At 38.3% G+C, this 14,644-nt stretch overlaps 1 protein-coding gene across 1 annotated transcript in view; it reads right to left on the bottom strand.

Annotated features, from left to right (window-relative positions):
• Positions 1 to 8,242: 8,242 nt before the first annotated feature.
• LOC149144921 (uncharacterized) overlaps positions 8,243 to 14,644 on the bottom strand; it is a 110,564-nt gene continuing 104,162 nt past the window's right edge. Inside the window, exons 4-6 of the mRNA XM_089453122.1 lie at positions 11,691 to 11,862; positions 11,289 to 11,429; positions 8,243 to 11,189 (exon numbers count right to left, since the gene is read on the bottom strand). Of these exons, the coding sequence (XP_089309248.1) occupies positions 8,499 to 11,189; positions 11,289 to 11,429; positions 11,691 to 11,862 (3,004 nt within the window). The 3' untranslated portion in view covers positions 8,243 to 8,498. The remainder of the gene's footprint in view (positions 11,190 to 11,288; positions 11,430 to 11,690; positions 11,863 to 14,644) is intronic.

Genomic DNA, 14,644 nt, shown 5'->3' with positions numbered 1-14,644 from the left:
CATACAAAACACACTTCTAGGGAGTGCATTGGACATTCGTTCCTAGGATGCTTTTTAAGGCACCTAGGACAAAAAATGACCAAAGCCCTCTTGGCTTCTTCTTGCTTCTTTTGGATCCGCAAGGTATCCAGTTGCATGGCAAGAAACTGCCTCATGTCACTCTTGAAATCTTCGATCTGATTTGCAAATTCATCTTTGGATAAGGGACTGCTCCCAACATGTCTGCTTGTAGCCATTTGCTCCAGAGGAATGTTTTCTTCTTCTTCTCCCCTAGAGGTTCTTTAAATATGTCTTGATGTCCACCCAGGGGTTCTTTCATCACAGCCATCGAAGAAGAACGTTGGCTGTGTGAAGCAGTGGGGGTGTTGTGCAATCATTTTTCTAACTTATCTCTACTCCTACAAAGCATGAAATGAAATCTTTTTGGTTGATTTTTTTGTTTTTTTTTTTCTACTTCTACTTGCAAAACTAAAATAGATTGAACTGCAACTAACTATGAAAGATGCAAAATTAACTGAAAGCAGGAAAGAACTAATCTACTTTGCTCAAATGAAATTGCAGAAAGGAAATGCTAGTCTATGAAAGCAGGAAATGCTAAGCTATGAAAGCAGGAAATGATAGTCTATGAAAGCAGGAAATGCTAAGCTACGAAAGCAGGAAATGTCTATGCTACTTTTGCAGAATGGAAATGAAGTAAACTACTAGCAGAAGGCAAGAGTAAGAAAGTAGAAGAAAAACAACAATTACTAATACTCTGACGCTTCCCCGGCAACGGCGCCAAAAAGATGGTGAGCTCCAGTATTGTAGCAATAATGCTACAACTCCTGGGGCTTCCTGTCTCTTAATTTTATCAACCCGGTAGTTCGTACAAACTTGGAAGCGATGGTGTTGTATGCACAAGTACTAGCTCTTGTCGCAGCTGTCACTTGGTCAGCTGGCACAAGTCCGCTAGGGCTCAAGCCAACTTCTATAGGCTCACAGAAGAAGCTTTATCAATGATGGACAAAAGCTAGCTCAAAGAAGACTAATCTACTTGGCAAAAATGAACTGAAAGCAAATCAAAACATGGAAACCCTAGGAAACCCTAATTTAACTAGTCTAACCTCTATGATGCAAAGAATGTGAAGGAAACTTCTACCAATGATGCCATTACTTCTAATAAGTGAAAATGCATGAATCTAATCTACTTGCAGCTTAAAAGACATGTTTTTGTATTTTTTCTTTAAGTGGATGGAGTGATTGTGATTTTGTGCTTATTAGGGTTTGGTTGTGCAGATGTGATGCGGAAGGAAGGAAAGCTTGGGAAAGGTTGGGGAGGCTAGGAGAGGTCCCCAGAGATCCTTAGCATCAGTCCATAGAGGTTCCTCACGTTCGGAGGCTCAGCAACCGAGTGAGTGGCCTCCTACAGGATGTCTGCAGGGGATTCTACAGGAAACGCAGGGGTTTCTACAGGAAGGTCTGCAATTCTTCTACAGGATGTTCTGAAATGGGATGTTTGAGGATGGATGGTTGATGGAAGATGCATGGATGGTTATGGAGGTAGGATGGGGGTCTGAAGTGACCCAGGGACTGATGGATGGAGTGGTGAGGTGATGTGGAAAGCTGACTTGGCTTGAAGGTGGTTGAGACAACAATGGGGAAGAAGGTAAGGTTACTTGGCAAAAGAGAAGATGGGAGATGAGGGAACAGACTTGGTGATGGAGGAGCTGATATGAACGAGGCTCAAATGAACGAGGAGGTGATGAAGATGCCCTGCACAATGCTTATTCAAACGAATCAATGAATTCTTGCAAACAAACCAAGTCCTAGCTAACTCAATCCAACTGTCAATGAAATGAATAAACAACAGCTTTGTTTGGAAAGGGAACCATATACATCACGTGAGCAAGAACATGCCGAAAGATCTAAATGCATAACAAACTCCTACCAATCTATTATAAACATGAAAAACTACTTTAACCATCAAAAGCAACCTAAGTAACACAGCATGAATTAAATCTAAAGAGCAGATTTTTTCTCAAGAACGCAGCAAACACACATAAAGAGAAACAAGGGAGGTACTGGGCGCTTGAGATGGGCCCAACCCCAAGAGCTACAGCCTCCCATGAAAGATTTAGAACTGGTGCAAAGCTGGATCCATCTTTATTAATCAAGAAATGAAAAGTACATCAAAACTGTCCACAAGGAGAACTTGAACATGAGCTGAAAGCAAAGCTAATCTATTGCATAAAAATCGAACTACAAACTAGCTAACTAATGGCTAAAACAAAATGACTAACTAGCTACAAAATGACTACCCACTAGCTAACCAAAATGAGGCCCCAAGCCTTCTCATTTATACAATTTGAGGACCCAACAATCCTCCTAAAAGTTAGGGACTTGGCTGCCCAAGACTTGTAGTTAACAGCAGTCCAACTTGACTTGCTTGGCTGCCCTTGAGCTGATTGATTCGGTGGCCCTTGAACTCCGAGCTGATGGTGGAGAATTCGAGGTAAGGGCCCATAAATGAGGGGGACACCTTCCTACAAATCCTCTAGCTTGTTCTCCCACGAATTTGGCTGCCAAGTGCTCATTAAGACCTTCAAATTTGTCTCCAAGTTGACCAAAAAGGCTACACAAAGCACCCATTAGACTTGTTGGCATAATGACAAACCAAATTCACTCTATTAACATAAAAATAATCAAAAACATGCAATAAACAAATGAGAATGGTGGATTAAGTCAAATTAGGAGGTTGGATGAGCCCAAATATTTGTCCATTTTTGGGGCTCATCAGTACTCTCAAAGCTCCATGATGCATATGCGCCATCCTCCGGTGCCATAACTCGCACAAGTCTCTATTGTTGGTGGTACTAGTGTGAGTGTTACTAGATGTGCTACTCACCAATGCTCCTATCGACTAAAAATTGAACCTATATAGTTTCCCAGAGCGGACTCCAATCACTTTGGCCGAAGTGATGGAAGCTCCCCTGGGATGCATTAATACTTGCCCTCCTGAGAAAGTGACGTCAAACCCCTTCTCCTCCATAACAGACATTGAAATCAAGTTCTTCTTCATCCCCGAAACATACAAAACATCCATGACCTTCAAAGGAGGCAAAGACTCCCTCTCAAAGGTCACAGTCCCCACACCAACAACTCTCACAGTGCGGTCATCTCCTAGTACAATCTCAATATCAAGTGCCCTCTCTGCAAGCTCTGAAAAGAACTCCCGTGCACTTGTCATATGGCGGGAAGCCCCGCTGTCTATGTACCACACATCAGATGATGTACTCCTACTAGATGTAGAAGTAATAAATGCAAAGTCCTGGTCAAACTGTGAAGCAAACTGCTCCACCTTTGCTGAAGCTGCAGTACCCTTCTTCCCCTTGTTCTTCCTCTCAGGACACGTAGCAGCATAGTGTCCCATCTTCTGACATGCCCAACATTTGACTTTGGATATATCCGTATCTTTCTTCTTCTTCTTCTTCTCCTTTCCCTTAGCCCCATCTGATGAGGCCCCTTTCTTGGCCTTCCCTTTGTTCTTCCCCCTGGCTATCAAGGCTACATCCTCCTCATCTGCTATCTTCACCCCACCACTGCCAGTCTTCCGTATCTCATGCTGCACACAATCATCCCAGAATCTGTCCCAATTGGGAAGATTCTCCCTAGAGGTAACAACATCTCCAAAGACCTCCCAAGACTTAGGAAGTCTTGCTACAGCTATCCTGACTAACTCTGTGGGTGCAACTACTTCACCAATAGTAGTCAAATCATCACGTACCTGTTTGACCTTGCCAAGATAATGAACTACACTTTCAGCCTTTGTCATCTTGATCTTCTTCAATTGTTCTTTGAGTACCATCTTCCTACTCTCATTGGTACTCTAATAGAGAGTGGTTAGAGCTGTCCACATCTGATATGCATATGTGTTTCCTCTCACTTGAGGAACCACATGATCCTTCAGACTGTCCATCAAAATCCTTTTTTCCTTTGCATTATTTTTTGTGAACTCAATAAGTTCATCTACAACAGTAGGAGGTACAACCACTTGCCGCATTATGTCCCAAACTGCTACTTCCTCAAACACTGTCTGAATTCTGTCATTCCAAACGTCATAGTTGGATATCCCATCCAGTCTGTCCTCTATCCTTAAGAACACGGCCATGACTGCTGTCCAAAATTTACAAAACCAAGAAAATGGAGAAATGAACTTTCAAGCACACCTTGCTGTCCGAAAAGTTCAGTCTGTGTGAAATTTCACCTTGCTGTCCCAAACTACTCTCTGCTGTTCAAACTGCAATTTTCAGCTTGTAGCTCTGATACCATGTTGAAATTTGATGACTAAAAAAAAAAAGTTTCTGCAATCCCAACCCAATTTTAATTTCACCTTATCACTCCCATTCAATTAAATGCCCTTTCCGATAAACATACATTCAACATATAGAATTCTGGAAATGAAATTTTTACATTAAAACACATGGCACTGTCAACACACGCTGAAAATAAATATGGACATAAACAGACCAACAACACACATAAAAATACACACAGATTTTTGGTCAACTTAGACCCAGGCAAAACCCCTTCAATCTTCTCCGGGGAAAACCTGTTAGAGAGCTCTTCAAATTTATTTATCTTTCAAGTTCAGGAAAAATACATTTGCAGACAAAACAAAACAGCAAAATACAACTTATCTCTTTAGCCCAAAACTCCTTGAAAATTGTGCCCACTTTGCCTCGATTTTCATGCCCACTTGAAGCTGAAAATATGTACTATATAGATACCACTGTATGGATTTCCGTACCGCTGTATGGACTGTACATATTTTTTTTTCAAAACTTCACTCGAACAGTGTGTGGCTCACAACATTCAATATTGTTCGTACTGTACCTTCTATTGTCTTCTATGCCTTGATTTCCATGCCCAACTTTGCCCAGAAATCACACCTTCAGCTTGCTGCAACAAATTTCTCCTTAAGAACTTTTCTCCAGCTCTTAGCCTCCTTTCTCCAATCTACTCATGAAGAATGAATGCAACCTCTCTTTTCTTCCCCCCTTTTGTTTCCCTAAACGACTTTTGGGCAACCCTAAGATCTAATGGCTTAGATTCATTTAGATCAATGGATAAGAATAAATGTGCATTTAATTCTCACTTTCTATTTTTTTAACTCACCCATTAAATAAAGAACCCAAATTGTACTTTATGTCTAAAGTCACTTTTTACTTTATAATTTAACATTGACTTTACCACTTATAAAGTCACTTTCATTTTATAAAATCACACTTAGGAAAATAATTATTTTGGACACTTTTCCCTAGGTAGAGACTAGCCCATGGGAAACCACTTGTCTAAGGTACATTAAAAATCAACAAGTAAATGATTTATTATTATTATTATAGGTATACAAAAGCTCATTGCAAGGTGCAAAGCAAACATAGCATTTGAGTTTGAGATGAAGGACATCAACATGATGCATTGTTTCTTGGGTTTGGCCGTTTGGTAAAGACCAAGGGAGATAGTCCTTGGGCAAACTGAGTATGCGGTTGAGATCTTGAATATTTTCTGGATGGAGGACTGCAAACCTATGGCCATACCCATGATCACTAACTTAAAGAAGGAAACAACTTCAGATTCAGAGTTGGTGGATCTAGTGTTGTATATCCCATTGAAATGATCCCTTATGTATTTGGTCAACATTAGGCCAAATATATGTTTTGCAGTGAAAATACCTTACGCCAGTTCATTATGGCACTAACACGAGAGCATTGGATGGCAATAAAACATGTCCTCATATATCTTAGGGGCACAATGGGGTATGGTTTGATATATCTTGGAGATGGTAAAGTTGCAAGGATAGTTAGAATTAGATTGAGAAAGAAATGCAACAAGCAAGAAGATCATCTTAGGTTGTTGCTTTAGCTTGGGATTGGTGATGATATCTCTGTTCAATAGGAAATACACTTTTGTGGCACTTGGCTCAAGAGAGGCAAAATACATGGCAACCAATACTGGTAGTTGTGAAGCCATCTGGCTTCGCAAGTTGCTTGTACAATTGTTTGATCCCATAGTCATTTATTGTGATAATCAGATTGCTATCAAACTGAGAATTTTGTGTTTCATGACAGGTCCAAGTACATAATGATCATATGTTACTTCATATGAGACGAGATTTCAAAGGGAGTAGTGAGGCTCCAATATCTTTTGAGTCTCGACAAATCAACAAATATTTTGACCAAACCTTTACCAAAAGAGAAATTCGACACATTCTGAGGCTTAAAAAAAAAGCCTCGAGAAAAGATAACTAATCTCATCAATCTAGTCTCCTCAATATTCACTACCACCTAAAGAGTAATTAAAAAAAACTTTCATGGTTAATCTTATCCATGCACTTCTTACTGAGAGCCAGCATATTTCATATACATAGATCGTATATAATACTAGAGGATCAAAGTTTACACAAAAAGATAAATGACTTGAGATAGAGTCAATGAGCTGAACTATCTGCCCATTATAAAATAATGTCAGACCTACGTCTTCAAAACTAAAATGTCACCATTATAGGCTAATACTCAAGCAATAGTTTAATTTGATCCCAACAAATATCCCCCTCGTCAAGTAACCTTGCCTTTCAAGTGGGTCTATTGAAAAGAGTTATTATCATAGATAGTAGTTCATCAATTCTGTTTAACAAAATGACCAAAGAGCTCTATCAAGGATGGAACTTTTCATGGTAAGGAAATAACATCGACATCACCAATTTGGATCAACTTTGGTGTGAAACAGGACGGTGGAAACGACCTAAAGAAGCTTGGGAAGAACAGGTGTGTACATTTTGCATGTCTGGGGTTGTGGAATCGGAAAAACATTTCATTTTAGAATGTGATGCATTCAACATCAGAGAAAGTTATGAGAACATGTTGGTATCAGTGTCTTGACATTGTCTTTTTAGCAAGGGGATTATTGGAAAGTTGGGTCAGCTCATCATCAATTAGAATTGGAAAAGGATTGAATTGCAAAAAGCGAAAAACAAGAAACTAATGGTCTCATAAACTATTTTAAGCTCGTGAACCTTAAAATATCATTTCATTCTCATTTCACAGAAATCTATTACACGTTAGAGTGACATTCTAACATACCCGAATATCTTCACAAGAATACCCTTCGAAGCAAAAGAAGCGCGTGACGATATTTGTCATTAAGGGGCAGTTATATAAGAGGCCTTTGGATGACCACCTTTTACGCTATCTAGAAAGGGATGATGTCACCTGCATTCTCTAAGAGTGCCACGATGGTGTTTGCAGTGGTCCTTTTCGTGGTCATTCTACTGCTTGTTGACCCCAAAATTGTTTGGGTCACATTGATCGATGTTGGACAATTGAGTTAGGTATCTTGCTCGGTTGCCTTGGTGTATTTACAAAGAATGATAACAGAGTGCTTGATGCTCAGCGAAACACTTCTGATAGTGCTTAAAATTCAGTGTGACGTAGTAACTGAAATCAATAATATTAACAAATATGGATTTTCAGCCTAAGCTGTTTTCTAAATACAGCTAAAATCTGGTAGAAATATGTTGGAATCACAAGTTTGATTTGGAAATTCTGTACTAAGTGCCCTAAGAGTTTTTCATGGCGCTGAATATATTTTTGCATTCAAAAACAGATCTTAAACAACAACAAAAACATGATCCCACCAAATATTGTTTTGTCAGATTCAAGCTAAAGACTCCAAAACTTATAGTATTTGGACAATGCCATTTTGTGTATGCAGCAAAGCAAATCACTATATATATATACACACCTACCTTGCCATCTGAATTTTGATAAAGAAAAAAAATAAGAAACAAGACCTGCTATCTATTTAATTCAGGAAAAAAAAAAAAAAACAAGACATGCTATCTTTTGTGCAAATTTAGATGTTAAAAGGCTTTATTTAATTTTGGCTCAATGCAATTAATATTCTTCCAAACTCGTCAAAAATCTTAAAAATTAGAAATGATAAAACATTGTCTTCTTCAATATATCTTTAGCTTATACTACAATTGAACTTTCTATTTAAATTGTGCAAATTTGGATATTACAAGGCTTTAATTTATTTTTGGCTTAATCAATTAATATTCTTCCAAAATTTGTCAAAAATCTTAAAAATTAGAAATGATAAAACATTTTCTTCTTCAATATATTTTTAGCTTATACTACAATTGAACTTTCATAAGTATCGTTCATAATATTAAAAAATCAATTTTACTCCAACTCTAAAATAATTGAAAAGCAATAAGGAATTTATGAAATAATAAAATATCGAACAGATTATCGAATATGTGCTTGCATGTTACTCAATACTGATTGGTTGAAAAGGGCTATAACTAATCTTGCCAGAGAGACCAATAACTAAATACAAAACCAAGCAATGTGTAAAACGGTAAATTTCACTGCAAGTGATCTTCAAATATACAACCAGACATGGACAGTCTCTAATAAAATCGATGAGTTGCGACAACCATTCAGAATAATTTCAATTCACCGTCTGTTAGATTTCATGGCCTCAAACATTGCAGTCAAATTATCATAATCTGGAAGTTTTGGATGAACATGTGAACCACCCTTTGTTGAGCTCTCCCTTGATGTTTCCGACCCTCTAACAGAAAGTGGAGATTGAGTATTCTGAGATGACACTGTGACGCTGGGAAGCGACTGTTTAGGAGGTTGAAACTCCGGCTTATACTGAGATGACTGAATACGAGACTCAGCAACCCGATTTGGTGTTGGTGCAGAGAGATTTTCTGCATGTTTTGGATTCTGATGTTTGAAGTCTGATGATGTATCATGTGATGAGCCATTGAAGAGAGGAAGCCTGTTAATATGACTACTGGTACTATCATTGTATCTTTCCAACTCAATCTCCTCTCCACTCTCAGAGGATGTGTCAGAATCATAGATGTAAGATGCTGGAGTTTTGGATTTTGAACTCTTTAGATTTCCTCGCCTTGATGGTGATTCTTCAACAGATATGCTAGGAATGGTTTCCTGCATGTTAGTACTACTCTTATGAGCAAGTTGATCTTTCTCTTCCCTTCTCAAGGGTTGTGATTTTCCTGCACTAGGTTTAATATCATGATGATAGACTCTATTTGAAGGCTGATGATAATGATCTGGCCTGCTATTCATTTCCTCCGGCAGATGCAGGTTCCTTTGAGATTTTCCATTTTTAGCATGGACTTCAACAAAATGCCTTCCAGAATCATTTGAAGTTGAACTTGGTTTCCCTGTCATCCTTAGACTGCTCTGACCATCCTCATCTGAGCTTGAATCAGAAAATACATCACCCAATGTTGAAACCTTTCCTAGAAGGCTCTTTTCATTCAAAAGGGTAGATTGAAAGTGGGCTTCAGAGGTCATAGAAGCACCTGGAGGTCGGCGCTGGGGAGGTTGAGACAGTGGAAGTTTTGAATACAATTGGTTCTGTTCTTCAAAAGAACTTGACTTTGTGACAGAAGCATGCTCAGTGTATTGTGGAATCCCTTTAATATCTGAAGGTTTCCCATGGGGTGAGTTATCAAACTGAGGAGTGTCATTAACTGCACCTCTACTATCTTCAGTACCTTTTGATTTGATCTCCTCAGCCCTCTTAGAGTTCAGTCTAACAGAATCATAAAAACTAGTTGATGGTCGAGTGTCTGTATGTAAGATATCTGTTTCTCTTCTCCAAGGTGGGAATTCCTCATCAGAATCACTTACATCGGTATCCTTGCTGACATGACACTGCTCTTCTTTACCATAAAATTTAATGTCATTAACTGCATTTCTACTATCTCCAGCATGTTTTAATTTGATCTCCTCAACACTCGAATTCAGTCTAACAGAATCATAAAAGCTAGCTGATGGTTCAGAGTTTGTATGTGAGATCACTGTCTCTCTTCTCCAAGGTGGGAATTCCTCATCAGAATCACTAACATCGGCATCTTTCTTGCTGACATGACGCTGCTCTTCTTTACCATCAAATTTAATGCCATTGACTGCATTTCTACTATCTTCAGCATGTTTTAATTTGATCTCCTCAGCACTCGAGTTCAGTCTAACTGAATCATAAAAACTAGTTGATGTTCGAGTGTTTGTATGTGAGACTACTGTTTCTTTTCTCCCAGGTATAAACTCCTCATCAGAGTCACTAACATCACTATCTTTCCTGCTGACAGGATGATGCTCTTCTTTACCATCAAAGTTTTCTTTCTCTTCCCTTCTAATGCGTTCAGACCATACAATAGGTGTTGTATTGTCACAGTTAATTCTATCTGAAGGCTGCTGATAAGGGTCCATCCTGCTCGTCCTTTTTAAATGCACTTCATAGTCACTATCAGCCTCTCCTCTCCCCTTCTCTTGACTGCCCTGCCAATTTCCACTCTCCTGAGACACTGCATTCTCAGTGTGAGTTTCAACATAATCCCCCCCATATAAATCATTACCATCAAAGAACTGTTTTTCACTCTGCACAAGATCATTGGAGCTATGTTTTCTTGTTATCCTTGAATTACTCAAATCTTTAGTCTCATCATCTCTTTGGTTTGAACTAAATGGAGTAACCCTGACTCGTGTTGAACCTTCCTTTAGAAATCTTTCAGGATTTGAAAGATCAGCAGCAGCCTTTGCGGCTTCACATGCCTTCTCTGCAGAATAAGCAGCTGCCTGAGCAGCAGAAGCCGCATCTTTGAAATTCATATTCCACTCTTGGCCATTAGAGTTCAAAAACCCACTCTCGTTGGATATATTAGATGGTGTTGAGGATTTGGCTATTAAATCTTCTTTTCTACTGTCCATTCTATCAGAGGTTGACTGCACAGATGAAGAATATTTGCCAACAGGCATATTATTTGTGGCAAAGGTATTTGAGGAAGCTTGAGATGGTTGTCCACGCTCAATATTGGCACTAGAAAGTGAAACGGATGAGCTTGTGCTTCCTTTCTCATATTTTACATTGTCAACAGATGATGTAGCCGAAGATGCGAAGTCCTGGGAAATTTTAGTCGTTGAAGGGGCCATGTAAGGTGCAGCAACTCCAGAGTGAGAACTTCTAGAATTGTTAGGCATTCCACTTACACTTTGATTAGAAACCTGGGGCTCAGGTTCATATTTCTGCCGAGAAACAGACTGATGGGGTTCCTTGATAGATTCTATAGTCGTCTTGGTAGCACCAACAAATTTACTTGGGCCATCCTGATCAAGGAAAAGGTAAATAGGTTAGCGATGCCAACAGCCTTGAAAATGAAACCATGAACTTATCAACAGGGTAAAAGATTTTAGCAAAGATCTTACAAGCATGTCTTCAGGGGGTTTCAAAAGTTCTTTTTCAGAGTCTGCTGGATTCCAATCAATTTGGTGCTCCTTGGCTATTTCTTGCATGAGCTTCAACTTTACTTCCCCACTAGGGGTTCTCACAGATAGTTTTTCAATAACCTGGAATAAATGAGGCCACCACTAAACATGTAAGAAAAGACTAAAAAGGCATCTGGAACTCTAACAATATCTTTGGCCAGACATGAATAGCTGATGGGCAATCATAGACATGGGCTGATAGTTATACCTGCTTCTGCTGTTAGGAAATTAAGTTTCCGTTTGAATTTTGCACCAATGCCAGGGAGGATTTTGTAATGAATTTTATCAACTAAAATAACAATCACTGCCTACAAAGGTCTCAGATATCAAGGTTGGACTCACCGTTCTGTTTACACCACAATCTGGGCGCAACTCAGCTGCTGCAGCTACAAATTCTTTACCATATTTTGACCCAAAGAGGCTGCGAATTTCTATAAGTTCTGGAATGTCAGCACATCTTGGAGCTGCAAATATCAAACTCGATATTGCTTCCCGCAAATCAATAGGGCAGTTCCTGCCAATAAACAGGAGGTGATAAATAACTTGGACCTGGACTGTTACTCCAAAATAAGAACAATCACTATTTGGAGGTCTGCATTGTTAGTCCTTGAAAGACAGAAACCAGAATGATGCTTTGAAGGCTTATGCTAGACTGTTAATATTTGAATAAATGAATATAAATAAAATGAGGTATTGAATGTTATTAAGCTGCAACTATATCAAGTACAACAACAGGAGCTTTTTCAATCACTACCAAACAAATTTCTGTCTCTCTAATCTTATGGGCCTCAAACATCTTGACATCAATTTCAAAAGGAAAAAGCAATGTCTAGACTCTGCCATTTACCACCCACAAGAAGTCAAGAGTGGACCACCAAAATGGCCAAAATAATATAATAAAGTGGACAAAGTCCAAATGAAACCATTATTTTGTATATTTCAAAGAAATATCATGATATATTTATATATTTGGGTATGATTTTTCTCCAAAACTCACAATATTGATTAAACATAGCCAAGATATTGAAATTATTATGTAATATACCCACATGCTGTGGGCACATTTGTGTCTATCTGTGCATTTGTTATTTTATTAATTTGTTTGTTTGGGTTTTATAATTCCATATAAAGGCCCACACCTTTTGGATACCCTTATGAAATACATTACAATGTCTAACTTGAAGCAATGTTAATTTCTAAAATGCAAACTCCCTATCGCAAGAAATATGATATCACGTCTGTTATTGTCAGATAGGTTAAAATACCAATGTCACTCATATGATTATCCTCTGCTTTATTGGTGGCCTAGGGTGGAGGGTACTTTTATGGAACAAAAAATAATATGTATGTTATCAAGATCTTTTATTTCCTTCCAACTCATAAAAATGTGCTCTTAAGGTGACAACCAAAGTGAATGAAATGTCACAACTCCAAGTTTGATGTTGCCCACAAATAATTTCAATCCAAGTCTAATGCTAAATGTTTTCAAAAACGTGCAATGCCATTTGCATCCATCAAACCTTGTGTGTTTGTAGTGAAAGCATAAGCAGTCCCAATGGAACACTCTAGAAAAGACAAGGACTAGAAATGAATGGCAGAATACTAGTGCCAAGAAGTGATGACTATACGTCATGCCAAGGATTCAACTATGGAAAGTGAAGTACCAATTTTTCTTATATTCTTCAAATATGACTAGCAACCTTTTCTTTTGCCAATAAAAATTGTTCATTTGCATTTAGAAGTTTTCTCAATCAGTTTTCTTTTGCACAATTGTCTTCTTTTTCAACTGATTCCTCAACTTTTCACATGCCCTTTTTCCAAGAATAAATTTTAGTTTACATCAAAGATGAAATGTATGGTTTTTTTCAAATATATTATATACATTATAAAAAGCGAGTTTTGACTTCTATAACTGGACTATTTTAAGTACTTTATTATCATTATGTAATAAGTCAATATCCCTCGATAAAAAGAGAAACATCTAACACTTCATTGGTCCCAACTCTTTGTTGCCTATTTAAATTAAAAAGATTGTGTAAATGATATATGGGCTGTAGGAGATTTTTGCTAGTAAGTAAAAGATTTGAATATAGGCTAGATTACCAAAGATATGGAGTCTGCGAGGTTGACCACATATATGAGTATGCAAGATTGGCCTGGCATAACCACAAATTCAGTTCCATGATATAAAACCTTTCTATCCTAGTCCAATCAGTGTTCTTGTTTACCACCCAAGGAGCCCAGATTACAATATCGTAACAGAAATTATTTAGTAAACAAACTATGTCCATCTGAATATATTTGACAGTATAATTGGAATTATTTTTTTTCTAGAATATATATATATATATAGCAGTTGGTACCTTGGTGAAAAGCTTCACTAGGCAACCTAGATTGAGAGCAAGAATGGGAGAGTTATCATTGTCATCTCAACAACTACTACCCTCATTTCTGTAGTTGGACACAATCCATCACAAGAGAGGTTTCCCTCGTAGATCTTAGGGATTAAGTAACCCAATTAGTCTTAATGCTGAATGCTCCCTAAGGGTTCTTCGACAAGAGTTCACCCAAGGATGGGTTGCAATTATCAGGGTTTGGGTGAATTATGGTATAATTCCAAGAGAGCAGGTTCAAGGGTTCCTATGGCTCAATCTAGAAGGTTTAGGTTGACCAATAGAGGCTCAAATAGATTCCCAAGCACATGCAATCAACAAATTACACTTGGCCCTTGTAAACTATGTTTTAACTATTAAATTTACAGCATGTAAATAGTTTACAACAGCAATAAAATAAGCCTTAGAATCTAGGTAGGACATCTTCAAGCTTAGGTTCGTCAGAGGTGAGGTCCAAGTGACCTAAACGTACAATTTATAGATATCCTCTCTGATAGCCTGATTTAGTACTTGTCTAGTCGACAAAGGTTGGCTTGGCACATCAAGGGAAAACCTAAATGGGGGAAGGTGCTCTAGGAAGAGAGTGATTAACCAAAGAAGCCGAGACACCTCTCAAAACCAACCTCATGATTAGCCTGAGAGAGGATTTGATGCAAGAGCCTCCAAGGAGGAAAGAGGAAGGTAGGTATATCTCTCTCTCCCAACGGTAGTCTCTGAGAGATTGAACTCTATGAAGGAAAGAAACAAACAAAAAATGACCTCAAGGTAGAAAGGGTGAAATTGTGAATGCCGAACTTTGCCTAGATGATGGGTTGTCGAACTATTTGCTTACATCTGATGGTGTGCTTAAGAAGCAAGATATATACTCTCTCCAGCCTAGTCTAGTCTATTTGCAACAAGCTA

Source organism: Pinus tabuliformis, chromosome X (genome assembly GCF_031772625.1).
Source record: "Pinus tabuliformis cultivar Carrire ecotype Pingquan chromosome X, CPIR1, whole genome shotgun sequence".
Lineage (NCBI taxonomy): Eukaryota > Viridiplantae > Streptophyta > Pinopsida > Pinales > Pinaceae > Pinus > Pinus tabuliformis.
This window is presented reverse-complemented; position numbering and strand designations above follow the sequence as displayed.